Source organism: Poecile atricapillus, chromosome Z, assembly GCF_030490865.1.
Source record: "Poecile atricapillus isolate bPoeAtr1 chromosome Z, bPoeAtr1.hap1, whole genome shotgun sequence".
Classification (NCBI taxonomy): Eukaryota; Metazoa; Chordata; class Aves; order Passeriformes; family Paridae; genus Poecile; species Poecile atricapillus.
The window spans coordinates 40669967-40684446 of NC_081289.1; the positions used below are offsets into that span (position 1 = coordinate 40669967).

The following is a 14480-nucleotide window of genomic DNA, read 5'->3' on the forward strand; positions in this document are numbered from 1 at the left end:
GAGCTTCAAGGAGCAGGGATATTGACCCAGGTCCCATGGGTAGCATTTGGCAGTGATCGTCCAAGTATCTTGGAAAGAAACTTGAGAGTTTGCTGGCTCTGAGAGGTGTCCCGTGTAGAGGGAGATTCCCATTCACATCCTGCTGTGAACAAGGAGAGCTCAAAGGATCTCACTTAGGACTCCTGTTTGTAGGGTCTCAAGGCTTTAGTCACAGTAATTTTCCATCATGGTCACAATTCTGGTCGGTAACTTTCTTTGAAAGTTTAATAACAAAAATGTTGTTCCACTTGGATTGTCATTCAAGCAAGAAAAATAAGTTTCCATGGCTGTTCATTAAAAAACAGGAGCTCATTAGACAGAACTAGTTCCTGGGAGCAGACAGGGTTTCTGATAAGAAAAAAAAGTTAGCCCAGGTGCTTCTCATCAAGGCTGAGGGGTAGCAAGCATTTCTGAGACCATAGTGCATATTCAGTAAACATTTTTTATTCTAAAAACATGTACCTCAAGATTTCAAGAATGTATTTAACTATGTTCTGTACTGTCTCTGGCCTTCAGGTAGTTAGGATGTTCCAAAGTCATTGTCCTGGTCTTTCTTTTCACATCTTCTGTCTTGCCTAGAAGGAAATAAAGTTCTGGCACTTCACAGTTTACACTACTTTACATATGTGCAGGCAACAGGTAAGAGACAAAGTGAAGCCTCCATATGCTGAGGAATTTACAGTATTCCCAGATACTAATCTCTGATCAAGAGCTTTTACATCGTCCCTTTTCAGTGCTAGGGCTAAAAAACAGCACGAGACCCTTTTCCTGCTACCAATTACTCTTCCACAGTGCCTCACGCTCAAGTTTTAAAAACACCTATCAGAAATACTGCACATCCTTACTCTTCACCCCACCACAAGTATATCCTCAGGTCTTATCTCCACTGAAGAAACAAACATTTCTGATAACTCTGCCAAAGTCTTACTGCATACACACGGCACAAATGTGAATTGGGAATTTCTAAATTAGTGCTAGACTAGAGTGGCACTTCTCCTGAGGGTTTAAAATGTTTAAAATTGGTTGAGCTGCCTGATAAGAGGTACATGTCACTCTATGGCACCAATACAGGCAGATTCCCAAGCAACCTGCTGCCTCTTTGTTCTCCATGTAATTTTTGTTGCTCTCTTAACCCTCCTGTAATTGTGTTTGCCTGTTGCAGGTTACAGTCAATACAGTGAGGCTTTATGCAGGGACCCTCTAGGACAGGAATGTACTCCCTGAGACCCTTGTCAGGTCACAAGGTTGAACCTGCACCTCTTTTGGACTGCTTCCAAATCCTTGTCTTTGCACAACTTCAGCACAAGTGCAGGCAATACTTCCATATTGCACCAAGTGTATGCATCCTGTATTTCCTTGTCAGCAGGTCAAATATTACTCTCAGATGCCTGCATAGACTTTACTCATTCCAATAAGAATCTTATATATCACAGAGCTCAGGTCACAAAGCCAGGAACAAAACTGAAAGGCTGACATACATCCTTGTGAAGAAAATTCCTTGGGACCTCCCTTATTTTACCATGTCATACTCATAATTAGTACCTAATTAAGTATTCTTAACCTATCGTTCTCCAGCTTTTTTCAGCCACCACCAAATTAGTCAAATTCAGATGTAGGTAGTTTTCCCAGCCATCACATATATGGAGTAAGAGTAAAGTTGTATGTTTACTTGAATCCATATATTATCCAGGAGCAGAACGTAAAGGTCTCTACCTGAATCCCAGTTATGGCTAATTGATCATATTCCCTGCTCCCAGAAGCAGTTTCTTCCCTATTTTCATGCTTCCAAAATGACAATCTCAGTGACTTATGGTGTTTAAGAAACTTTGGTTTCTATGCCTTCTTAGGGATGAATCTCATTTCTGGACACTGGACAACTTGGTCTCACCATCCACTACAAATATAAATGCAGCCTCATCATATGCGAGACCAACAGGAGAAATATTTAATTTCTGAGGCAGCCTCCACACCAAGCTGATTAAGGATCAAGCTCAAAGGCAAGTTACTCATCAAGGTGGTTCAGAACAGGTAACTTTCAGTTGTGGATGAGAGAGAGTTTTGTCTTATCTTACTTGCTTCCTTTGCCAGCTATGACCTTCTCCTCCCCTCAGGCTACACAGAGACTCATTTACAAACTCAGTGAATGCCAAATCAGCACAGCTACACTTCCCTTGATGCTGACATCATCTCACATCTGTTCTTTCATTCACTTACACTAGCATTTTTATTATCCCAGGATCCAGAAGACATGGTATAACTGGCATCATAAGATGCCTACTGCTGCAGAAATGAGGGCTAGGAAATTCCAATTTCTGTGTAATATCAGTGCTTTAACTGTTCTATCCCCAAACAAAGCAGCCTGAAGTGTTAGGTAAAAAAATTAACAGAAAAAAAAAACCTGTAAAAAAAAGGAAAGTAGTAGTACCAAACACCAGCTTTACTCTTCTACCTCCTACCTCCCCTTTAAAAATATCAGCATCAAATTATTTTATACTTTTCATGGGAAAATCTGTATGACACAAGCACAAAAAAAGGGTTAATTTTATTCACAATCATTACGCACATTAAGTTTCAATTAAAAAAATACTTCTGCATTTCTTAAGTAATTAATGCTTATGTTTAGCAATTTCACTAAGCATGGTTACTCTCAATAAAAAGAAACCATTTCATCAAGTGTCATCAAATGAGGGGGGAGATTTTGTGTGACAAGAATTATAGCTGTTTGTGCTGCTTTAGACTGATAGTTTTTAAAATTTGTCCAACATCTGTCTATACACAGACACCTCCATGCACACAATATTGTATCACCTGTGCAAAACTGACTATACTTTGGAAATACAAGGCAAAAAGTTTTAGAAATTTTTAATCAAAAATTTAAATTATTTAAATTATTAAATAAAAAAAAATCCTTTAAATTATTTCACTGTAATGACATAATTTAATACTGATGGAAGATGGTGCATTCCAGATAAAGCGGAATATTCAAATCAGTCTAAGATTTTGAAATGTTTTTAAAAGCAATGATATTAAATTATTTATAATACATATAATGCTTTAGGCTGTGCAATGAGACAGCAGTGCAGAACAGCTTAATGAAACTATTCCCCAGAGCTGATACTTGGGAAAGGGATAATTATTTTAGAATAAGTAAAGGTCTTCATCAACAAACATTTGCACATGTGATTTCAGTGGAACCATTCCTGACACTAAAGTATCTGGAGAAGTATTTGCAGGACTGAAGCCAAATCATACAATTGGATCTAAACTAAGAGCCCATTTGTTACAAATAAAATCCCAGTTTGGGAGTGGCTGATTATTGTAATTATCATTGTTGGATAACACTACACTTCAAATCAATTATTTTTTGCAGCAGTGACTAGACATGAAAATATAACTTGTAATTTCAGGGAATGGCCTCAGTATTGTGGCCACGGCCCCTAAAACCCAAAGCTCATAGCTAAAAATTAGTAAAACATAAAAAAACAATAAAACTGGAAGGTGATACAGAACATACTGTCTGAGCAAAGCCAGATAAAACTGCACCAGTTCCTGGGAACTTGCATTGCAATCCCATTTCATTACTGCTTAGAGATACAAGGATTGCTGGTGCTTAGCATAACACAAGCTGGCTGGGGGTCTTTTTCATCTAAATGACAAAGATATTCCAGAACAGTATTTCCATTTGGGTGCTACTGCTTCCTTAATACTCATTCTAAGGTCTCTAATTCAAAAATTACCAGATATTGCCTGTAGACTTTCAGGGGAAAAAAAAAAAAGCACTAGGACTAAATCAGGCATACCATGAGTTTGCGCCCTATACAGTTGAAACAGCTCACTACCTTTGTACATTTTTAATTTAAACCTCAATTCTCAGAGATACGAGAAGGCAGCACTCCTTCAACAAGTGTCAGCAACACCATTTCAGGCCTTATGCCTCCCCAACCACATTTGTTTCTTTTATGGTTCTCCAGGCGATAAATTTCTCACAGCTGATCAGTAAAACTGTACAGGAGATTCTCAGGTTTTCTCAGCAAACACTACAGAGCATATAGCATATGGATTTGCCACATGAATTGTTAAATGTCCGAGGAGTAAGCATGCTTTGATCACATCGTATTTTTTTTTAAAAGATGTTAGGGTATTTTCTTCTAACTGAAGTCTAAAGCTGTTCCTGGTATGTCAAAAACACCACATCATGTTCTGCCTTCAATCAGTTTACTTGGAGCCAAGGGAACCACACCTTATTTACCATGATTTTTACTGGGAAAAGAATCAGATCTGCTGGACAGTTCAAGGAAGTCAGGGAAAACACCATAAATTGTATTAATCATGACCATTTAAATAGCCAACAGAGAATTAAGAAAGCAGTGCATGCAGATGAAATATTATCTTGGCCAACAAACAGAATAAAAGAAAGTGATCTGGACTACTGAAAGATTGGTAGCAATTTTAAGCGTTTGAAAGACAAATGACATTGCAGAAAAGACTGGGTTAACAAGGGAGCACTTGAGGGAAGTCTAATCTCCGCTGGCATGCTGGCTGGGAAGGTCAGCCCGGTGCACGTGTTCTCAGCTGGAGTCAGGCTCCCTCTGCCCGGCCAATTGTCCTATGCACTTGAGGTACCAACCAAAGGGAAGGTGCCTTCACTCTGTCAGCACCTTATATTCTCCCAGTTTAAAGCCAGCTTCCTTTTCCCTGTCAATTCATGCAGTGTTTCCACACAGCAAATGCTAAAGGAGAGAGGTAACGTGTGAGAGCCTCTTTTTCCTTTCTGAGTAGCAAAAGGCACTTTAGGAAGCAGTGTAAAGTTATTTTTAACACTGTATTCTCAAGTGAGAAGAATGATATTTCAAAATACATTTTCAATCCAAATTTTTCTCAAAGAAACTGACTTTGTTTTCAAAACACACTATGTTTTGAAATTTAAAGCAAATCTCTTGAAAACTGACGAACATGATACTTTACATAGTTTGTTACTTCAGTTTTTGTTTGACCACAAGTACAGAGGAAACGTTATATTTCCTTTTCAAAAGTGGAGATCTAGCACTAAATTCTAAATCCAGAACCTGGATTCACCTTGATCCTCAATCAGGACAAGATTCAGATTACTAAATGAAACCACATGAAAATCAGTTAATTTCAGGTCTATAAAGTTTGTAGCTATGTAAAGAATTACTTCCTAAGAAAAGATAGACATTTTACAAATAAATCTTGTCAAGAGATCTGGAAGGTGTGAGAGACTTTAAAAATCTCACTTCTTTGTAAGAAGATATGCTGCTGTTTGATTTATTTGAAAATTCATGGTCATTCCCAAAATACCTCTGATGAAGACACAGACAAGACCTGAATTTTCACTGTGAGATAAAAATGACTAAAAGGATGCAAATTTACCTTAAAGGATTGGTTTTAATGATTTTGGGTATTCCTGACACAGAAATTACTCTATTTCTTATTTCAGAAGCATTGTTAATTTCTGGGACTATACTTCTTTACTTTCAAAATAGTAAATAATCTTTTCATTCAGTTTCATTGCATTTTTCTTTCTTTTCGTTTTGAGAAATAATTTTTTCTTAATAATTTATATAAAAAAAAATAAATCATATTTCACCAAGTGTTAGAACACATATTTAAAATGTACTTAAATTTAAAATTTTTAAGTAAACTATAATGTAAAAGGCAACATGCTGCAACATTTATATTTGTATTCATGCGTGTCTCTGTCAATCTATGATGTTAACATTTTGCAAACATTCTGCTTATCATTGACAGGTTTTGATCACAAACACAGCATATGAATTCTTAGATAGCCCTGGCAGTTATAATAAATTTACTTTTTTGTATTGTCCAGGCCCAAAACAAAGAACCTAAAAATCTCTAAGTGCTGTCTTCTATACTGTCATCACATGAGATTGAAAAGAAAATCTGTTTTCATTACTTGTCATACTAAATATTCTTCAACAGGAGTCTCCAGATTTTACACAATTTTTAATGATTAATTATTTAGGTAAAGTAGGACAAACCTGTGGTTAAACAATGGAGTTAGGATTTCTTTAATGGCTGACTTTATCATAAACTTTACCTCTAACTTTGAGCAAGCCCTTCTCCACTTCAGTTTTCCACATCACAGTAAATGGTAACAATATTTCACTAACTCATGGTTTTTGTTTGAGAATTAATGAGGGTCCCATGTGCAAAAGACCTGTAGATTCTGGCTTCTTCTTTCCACTGTGAACTGATAGGAAAGTGACCTGTTCTTAATTTGAAACAGAGACTCAGGGCTGCCCTTCATCAGCACATGGAATTCTCATTTATGTCAACAGGAGTTGCATTGAATACACTGAATACATTACTTAGCCTAAAAGTAAATGAAGAAAAAGAAATGGAAAGAAACTCATGGATTCTCCTTGCCTGCTCATAAAAAGTCTAACAGTTCATGGCAGCAGACACATAATCATAAATAAAAATATTTTTGATGGGAGGCAAGAAATGCTGCCTGGGATTATAAATGAGAACAGAGAAACTGTAGCAGGTCCATCTGTAGAGTACATTGAGCTCTGCTGCAAGAGCACCATCATAAAATGAATGATGGTACATGCAAAATTCAGTCACCATAATATATCGTGCTCTATAGACATTTGTCTCAAAATAAAACAAACTTTTAATGGCCTCAGCATTTCAGCTTTTCACACCATCTCCAGTGAATGCCAAGAAAACAGTTACCTTTTTCTCCTCTGTTAAACTAAGATAAAAAGTTCAGAAATTTAGAAAAAAAACCCCAAGTTTTAAAAGCTCAAACTTAATCCCAGGTAGTACTACACACTGTTTTTGGTCAGATGTATCTATGGTACAAGAACAGAATCAACTGAAGGAGATTGTTTTTTTCTGGAAAGAGATTAAATGTGAGTACACAATTTTAATCTCTTGCTTTGATCTGAGGTAAAAACTGTCACAGCAGAAAAATACATTTTTGGGGTTTTTTTGGGGGGGGAACAGAAAGGAGAATAATCAAGAAGCAGCTGGTTGGCCATTACCAAGATCAGGGAGGCAAATATGCCTATAACAAGCAGGCAAGTTTTAAAATTTGCCATTGCTTAGCCATCTACAGACAATGAGACTTGACAGTTCTTTACGGAAGGCAGGCAGGAGCTACAATTCTGCATAATTAGGCAATAATTAATCAATCCAAGAATAGCAGCCTTGTAAATTTGGAAAATGGTAAGTGTAGTCATCTACGTGTATGAACTAGTCTTTTATACTTTATACTGCCTGCATGCAGTCCTAGTCATTTAAAAGTCTGCCTTTCCAAAAAACATTTTTTCACTTCAGTATGTTACTGAACAGAGGATTTTTGACTGGAGAAAGACATTCCTTCTGAAGGACAGAAGGATTTAAAAACAAAAGGGCAGACAGACTAGACTACAATCCTCACAAGAAGCAGGTTACCAGAGGCAGAAGAACCCCAGCAATAGTATTTTGACATCAGCACGCATATGCTCTCTTTTTCTTCATAAAACAGTCAAACAGTAGATTCTCTCATGTTTTTCTGGTTTTAGCATTCCTCCAAGCAGCGAGGAATTTAGGGTCTCTACTTCTTAACACAGGATATGTACAGTTTAAGTATGCCTTCATACCATCACCATCTACCTTTCTGTTTATGGCTTTCCAAAGCACCAGAAAACATTGTATCTTATGTTTACCCAAAATACTGACCTGCTACTTTTGGAACTAGTGGCAGACTTTCTATGTGTCTTAAGGACTGTATCTTTACTACACATAGCCGAAGTTTTGCTATACTTTAAGTGGTCATTCAGTAATGCTGGCTGCTGACTCCTGCCTTCTAACATTATCAATAGCTTTGACTTTGAAATGTTTCTGATGAAATAAGCCAAAACTGATCTTAAGAAAAAATTCAGAATAGTATTTACATGCAAAATATATAAAAAAAATCCTTCAGCTGCTCACCCTCTTTAAAAATGTATGCTATTTTCTTTAAATTAGGCTTTCCCCTAATACATACTTAGATTTGGTTGGCTGCACTTAATTTCCACCTTGTCTACGTTGTCATGTTCATACTTTTCACAGAAATCCATTTCTAGCTTACTTTGTTCTATTTTTCCAGATGTAAGATATATTTTATGTCCTTTGAAGTATGGTATTAATGGAGAAGTGCACTCAGAATGATTACTTTAGTACCCCAGACACATAACGCTGTGAAAGCATCTTCACAGTAACTATAGTAGCAAGCGTGTTAACAGCATGTCAGGATACGGAGACTGGACTAACAACGCTCAAAACCAGACACACTTTATGCTGGGTACGAAGAATAAGCAGTAAATTAACAACATACTGGTCATGCAACCACAAAAACCTATGGAATCAGTAAGGAGAACACTCAAGCAACACTTGGAGCACCAGCACTTTCAACGAAAGACGAGAGGCTAAACGACGAATATTGGGCCATAAATAAGGAAACAAAGGAAGTTTCACCGCAGTTCTGGGTGGGTTTTTTGCTAATACAAAGTTTCTCCGCTCCGTCCCTACACGCTGTAACTCATCGTGCCCGAGATGCAGCGCAGTTCGCAGGCACCGCAGCCCGTGCCGGCGGGGATGCCCGCTCAGGCGGGCACTGCGAGGCCCGGGGCAGCCTCCCGAGGGGCGGGGTGCGCCGGCCCCAGCCGGATCTGGACACAGGCACCTGTGTCTGGACACGGGCACTCCGGTCCCCGAGCGCTGCCCGACCCCCGGGAGCGCGCTTTATTCACTGCCTTTGCTCCACTCAACACAGGGGAGATCTGTTAACGATTAAATCAGCGGCGGCCGCAGTTCAAAGCCCTGTCCCGGGAAGCAAAGGTGAAGATAACGTCCCGGCGGATCGCGTCGAGTTTCTGCTGTTGCAATCGCTTTTAATTACCCTCCAAACGGCACATCACACAGCGATCCTCCGGGCGCCGGACCGGGCACCGCGATAGCCAGATACCTATAAACGCTTTACAACGCGCCCGCTGATTAAAAAGCGATTAGAAACTTATTTGAAGTCGGGCGTTCTCTCCGGGCACGGAGCGCCTCCTGTCAGCGCCGGGGGCCGGCCCGAGCCCTCCCGCCGCCGCCGCCGGTGCGCCCTTCCCGGCCCGCCCGCACTTACAGGTAGGAGGTGAAGACGCTGAGGTTGGCGGGCACGGCGGTGAGGCCGCGGTCGGAGCAGTCGGCGCGGAGCAGCACTCCGTCCAGCTCGCAGCGGCACGGCGCCGGACAGCCCCGCGGGCGCTGCCCGCCGCCCCGCGCCCCCCGCCGCAGCCCCGGCGGGCACACCAGCAGCAGCAGGAGGAGGGCGTGGGCAGCGCGGGTCGTCGCCATGGGGCCCGGAGGGTACCTAGAGCCGCGGGGCGGCCGCTCTCATGCCCCGGGGCGCGGCGGGGGCGAAAGGCGGGCGCCCGTCTGGGCTCGAGGAGCTCCTGCGGCCGCCGCCGCCGCGCCGCTGTCTGTGGTAGCATCTCAGCTTACACGCTGCTTTAAAGCCCTGGAGCCGGCACCGCGCGCCCGCTGACGCCGCCCCAGCCTTGCCCGCCGTGGCGCAGCGGGCCCTGCCCGCGCCGCCGTGCGAGCGGGCGGGTGGGCGGGGGCGGCCGCGGCCCGGCGGGCAGGCGGGAGGAGGGAGCGGGGGAACGCCGCCCTCCGCCTGCCCTCCGTGCGGGCCGCGCCTCGGGCTCTCGTCCCGCCTTCACAGAGTGGGTCAGGCTGCAGGAGGCCGCAGCGGGTCAGCTGCGCCAAGCACCCTGCCCAAGCACTCATCCCAGAGCACATGGCATTCAGGATTGCGTCCAGGCAGCTCCCGAATAACTCCAGTGAGGGAGACCGCGCAACCTGTTCAATGAGCGATCACCCGCTCAGAAAAGAAGTTCTTCCTCGTAATCAGGTGGAACTTCCTGCGCATCATTCAATGACAGAACCGTAGAATAAGCTGAGTTGGAAGGCAGCCGTCAGGATAATCGAGGCCAAATTCTGGCCTTGCACAAGACACCCCAAGTATCACACAGTGCACGAGAACATTGTCCAACTTCTGTCCGGTGCCTTGTATCCTAGTGGCTGGTGCCACTGAGAAACGCCTGCGTTCACTTTCTTGGTGCTCCCTCCTGCCCATTGGATATTTACACATATTTATGAAGTGCCTTCTCAGTCCTTGCTTTTTAAGGGGGAATCCTCTCTCACAATAGGGATGCACGTGTGGACATTTCTAGAAGGTGGGAGAACAGGCAGTTGTGGAAGTGGGGGTAAGGTCCTGAGGTCATGGGGTGAGGAGTGGGTCTCTGGGGTGATGAGCTGAAGGCTTGGGTGCTCTAGTGGGCTGGTAGGGAGTTCTAACCTCTAAGGTCTTGTTTAGTTGGTGGGTGGTCCCAGCTGCAGACCATGGTTCTGGTCAGTGATGGCAATCCACTCTCTTCCCTACCCACATGGTTAAATCACAGGCTTGCCAGCAGGCAGCGATTTTCTAAACGGGCCTGCCTGCTGAGGGAAACAGTTCACAGTGAGGCTGCCATTGAGATGTCCCTCACCCAGCTTCTTGCCAGAGGTTCTCCTCAGATAGTGCATAAAAAACTTGCCTTTGTGCTATGTGTCTGTGACTGAATGAGGCAAAGGCGAGGATGGCAAGGTTTTTAAAACCTTTTTCCTCCAAATCAGTTTTCAGTGTGAACAAAGTTGGCCACAAACTCCAGATTTGAGACTAGCTGCAAGTTTAAGAACCCAGTCCCAGCCCAATTCCTGTTTAGACTGGTAACTAAATTGTTGGTCAGGCTACTCAATACACAGTGGAGAACATTAGTTAGAGGTTTTCTGCTACACTCTCTTTGAATCTACAATTAAGTCTGAAATGAGAGCCTAATGAAAAGGCCAGCAAAATACATGGTTTTATATTCCACCCAGTTTATAACACCTGTTTTCACCTCTGGACCATAATCTGGTATAATCTGAGTTGCAGAATGATCTTGTACTGGTACTCAAGTGTTTTATTTGAAATAATAAAAAAGGAATCTGCTGTCTGGCTAGTTAGACCAAAATGTTTTGGACTATGGGGCTGCTGTGAAACTTCTCCCCAAGCATCATCTTGTCCTAAGATAATAACAACCATGGTTGAAAGAATAAAGTGCCTTTGAGAAATTCCCAAAGAGAAAAAGTCTTCAGGAAGAGAATTTTTTTCATTCTGCGTCATGATATGTGTACAGGAGACCTCTTCCCCCAAAAGTTCTGGCTGTCTTTTGCCCATGTCTATAAGTTTTTATTTTTCATAAATAAAACAAACAGTATTTATTTAACTTGAGGCTTTTATACACTTTTGTTTTGTTTTGCTTTGTTTTTTTGTTCTAGAAAGCCAAGAGTATATTGTTTATTCATTTTCTGTCAAGGATTTATCAGCTTCCACAAGATACCTGAAGTTAGACAGACATAGTTTAATTAGTAGCGAGAATTCAACTGTAAAAGTCATCCTCTGTATGTTATTTTGCGTAGGTACATTTGTTGACCTAGTGACTTTCTTTAAAATACTAAATGTACTTCTATACAATTTTACTTCAATATTTTTTTGAAGTAAAGTAGCTTGAAGATTAAAAGAAGGATTTTGTAGGAACGGATATGGATAATTCCTGCCTTTATACATTTAAACTAGGCTGTACAATTTTTTCCTTTTCATGTTTCTCATAGGTCTCTAGTTCTCCATGAAGAGAAAAAGAAAAAACACGAGTCTGCTTGCTGAGGTCTCTGGGAGGTGCTGTTACTGTTCAAACAGGCTATTTGGACTGTAAGATTTCCTGCAGGTTCTAACATCTCACCATAATGTCTCGGTCACTTGAAGTGACATCCATGTAAAGCCATCAGTGGTCTTCGGGTTTCATCAAGGCAATAAACCAAATCCTTCAGGGACGTCAGCAGAATGTTCTCTTGAATCTGTCTTCCTGATACTCAGGCAAAACCCCCGATCTTTTGAATATAAGACATGATGATGCTCTAGCCTGAGGTTTATCAGTATAAAAGGTATCTTTATGAAATACTACCTACAAATAAACAAAATTATATGTTGTGTTATATATTCTTAGCAGACAAAAAGTGTAACAATTCATTTGTCAAGAATGCACAGCAGATATTTATATATGTATATTTATATTTATATATATATAATATATATAAATATTTAACATCATTACTTACAGCATGACAGATTTTAGACTTTATGTGAAATTTAGTTTAAAATATAGGACTGTAAAAAGAAAACTATCTAAACTATTCACTGCTATTTCTGTTTTGTAAACTTAAAATCAATAAAATTATTTTTAAAAAGTGTGGCTAAAGCATTTGACAATGGAAAATTGTGCTTAATCCTGAAATGATCAGTTGTCCCAGCCAAAATGGAGTTTAAAGCAGAAGTGTTAACAGACTTTGTACTAGCAACGGTAGCAGCTAGTTTAAATATTAAGACAAGTCCAATACAGGGCCCAAGGAAAAAGCACAGCAGCAGAGAACACAGTAGCTGACTGTAGCATGTCTTTTCCTTTCCTGCCTATGGATGAAGGCTAGATTCCTAGAAGGCAGTAAGTACAACTGTGTGTTTAGACTATGGAGAAAACAAACATCCTGTGCAGGGTGGAATTTTTTTTCTGGCTATTGGGTTAAGAAATTCTTCATTGAATGTGTTGAAATCCTTACATTGAAAGGGTTCAGTGGGCAGGTGTGCAGCTCTCCAGCCCTGAGGCTGCTCTGCTGGAGAACAGTACAGCAACTGCCCAGTGATCTGAGCAGAAGGATCCTTTCCTCCTTGCAGGACACCTCATTTGTCCTTTTATCCCAGCTAGCCTTGGAAAATGGTTAATCTATCACTATAGAGGCTTTTTATACATACAGCAGAAGGCTGTTTATGTGCTATGTTCTCTTGGTTCCATATTTACCTATTGGTGTATGTTCCCGTTCATTTGCATCACATTATCTTCCTGTTTTGTGGAGGGCCTTGAACTAACACGAGTATTTACATCCCTTTATTAAGCCGTACAGTGTTCAAACCAAGGGAGATGGCACTGTTTCTGTTTTACATAGTGATAGGAGCTGGTACCTGAAATGTAGGGTAGGTAGGGTATGAATAAATGAATGAAATACAGGATTTTTCATTGCCCTGGCTCAATTTACCACCTGACTACAGCTTTTCAGTCACAATAATATTATGGACAGTTTTATTTTATCATTATGGATTTGGTTTTTTGGGTTTTCATGCTATTTAAGGCATGCTATGTCATGCCTTATTAGAAATAGTCAATATCATATTGATTCTTTAGTTTGGCACACTGCCATCTAGCTGCACGGTTCCCTCAGCAGTTCTGTAGTCAGTGTGGTGGTAGGACTGAGGCAAAACATCTGACAGGTAAGATTTACTTGGATTCATCTGAAATATTCTTCTATACTCAAGTTTCTAATGGGAGGAAGGGACAAAACTAGAAAACAAGTATTATTACTGTTACAATTCATACAGTAACACTTGGCTTATACGTATAATTTTGAAGCAAATATTGATTGGTATGAGCATTATTTTTAGTCTGAAAACATATGATGGTAAAGTTCACAACATTAGTGCAAAAGTCAGGATTATCCAGGCACATTTTAATAGTTAGAAATTTGGGAAAGAAACAAGGGAAATATGTAAATATGTAGGCTGCAGATGTAGTGAATATTTTTTTTGAGGAAATGAAAGCTGATTGCTATAGTAATTCTCTGTTTAGCAAATAAAATCCATGTGTTAAGGTGAAAATGTGAAAATAAGATATATGAAGAGAACCTCCTATTATTTTGAGTTGGGGTGGATGTGACATCATTTGGAAAATCAAAGCCAGGCTGCAAAAGCATTAAGTATTTCACCAACACAGAAACTATGTGCTTAAACTTTACCCTAAATAAAGCTTTTAAACTCTAGCACTTACTGGTCTGTTGCCTTATCCTGGTATGTCTCAGGTAAATCCAGAAAAAGAAAGAGGAGAACGTGTAAGCTCTGTCTAAAAATGCACGAAGAATGGTAGGCATTAAATGAGGAACAAGATTTTTACCAGAACAACTAATCTTTGAAAACAAACCAGAGCTCCCATTTTGGCTCACTAAATCTTATTTTCTCAAGATATATCTAACTGCCCGTTTGAAGTTTGTCTCATTTGTAGCCCCAGACAATCACTGTTTTCTGAATTGCATAGTCTTGGGTCTCTACTTTCTCACCCCACAAAAGCAAAAATCAATAGCTACCTGTTCCTTATAATAGCAGGTGTGAGACCCAAACATTTAGAAATGCACTACTGTGCATTTTAGCACTGTAGTTAAGTCCAGAGAGCTCTGCATTCTGTGGGGTTTGTCAGTGGGACTTGGAGGGAGGTCTTCAAAATATTGTTCACTTAATGCAACGAAAGTTCGTCACTCCCATG

The 14480-nt window shown here is 40.7% G+C and overlaps 1 protein-coding gene across 1 annotated transcript in view; it reads right to left on the reverse strand.

The window, feature by feature from the left end:
• The window catches only part of LOC131572570 (leucine-rich repeat-containing G-protein coupled receptor 5-like), a 90706-nt gene extending 81313 nt beyond the window's left edge, over positions 1–9393 (reverse strand). Inside the window, exon 1 of the mRNA XM_058825819.1 lies at positions 9182–9393. Coding sequence (XP_058681802.1) covers positions 9182–9393 — 212 coding nt within the window. The remainder of the gene's footprint in view (positions 1–9181) is intronic.
• Between the last annotated feature and the right edge of the window lie 5087 nt (positions 9394–14480).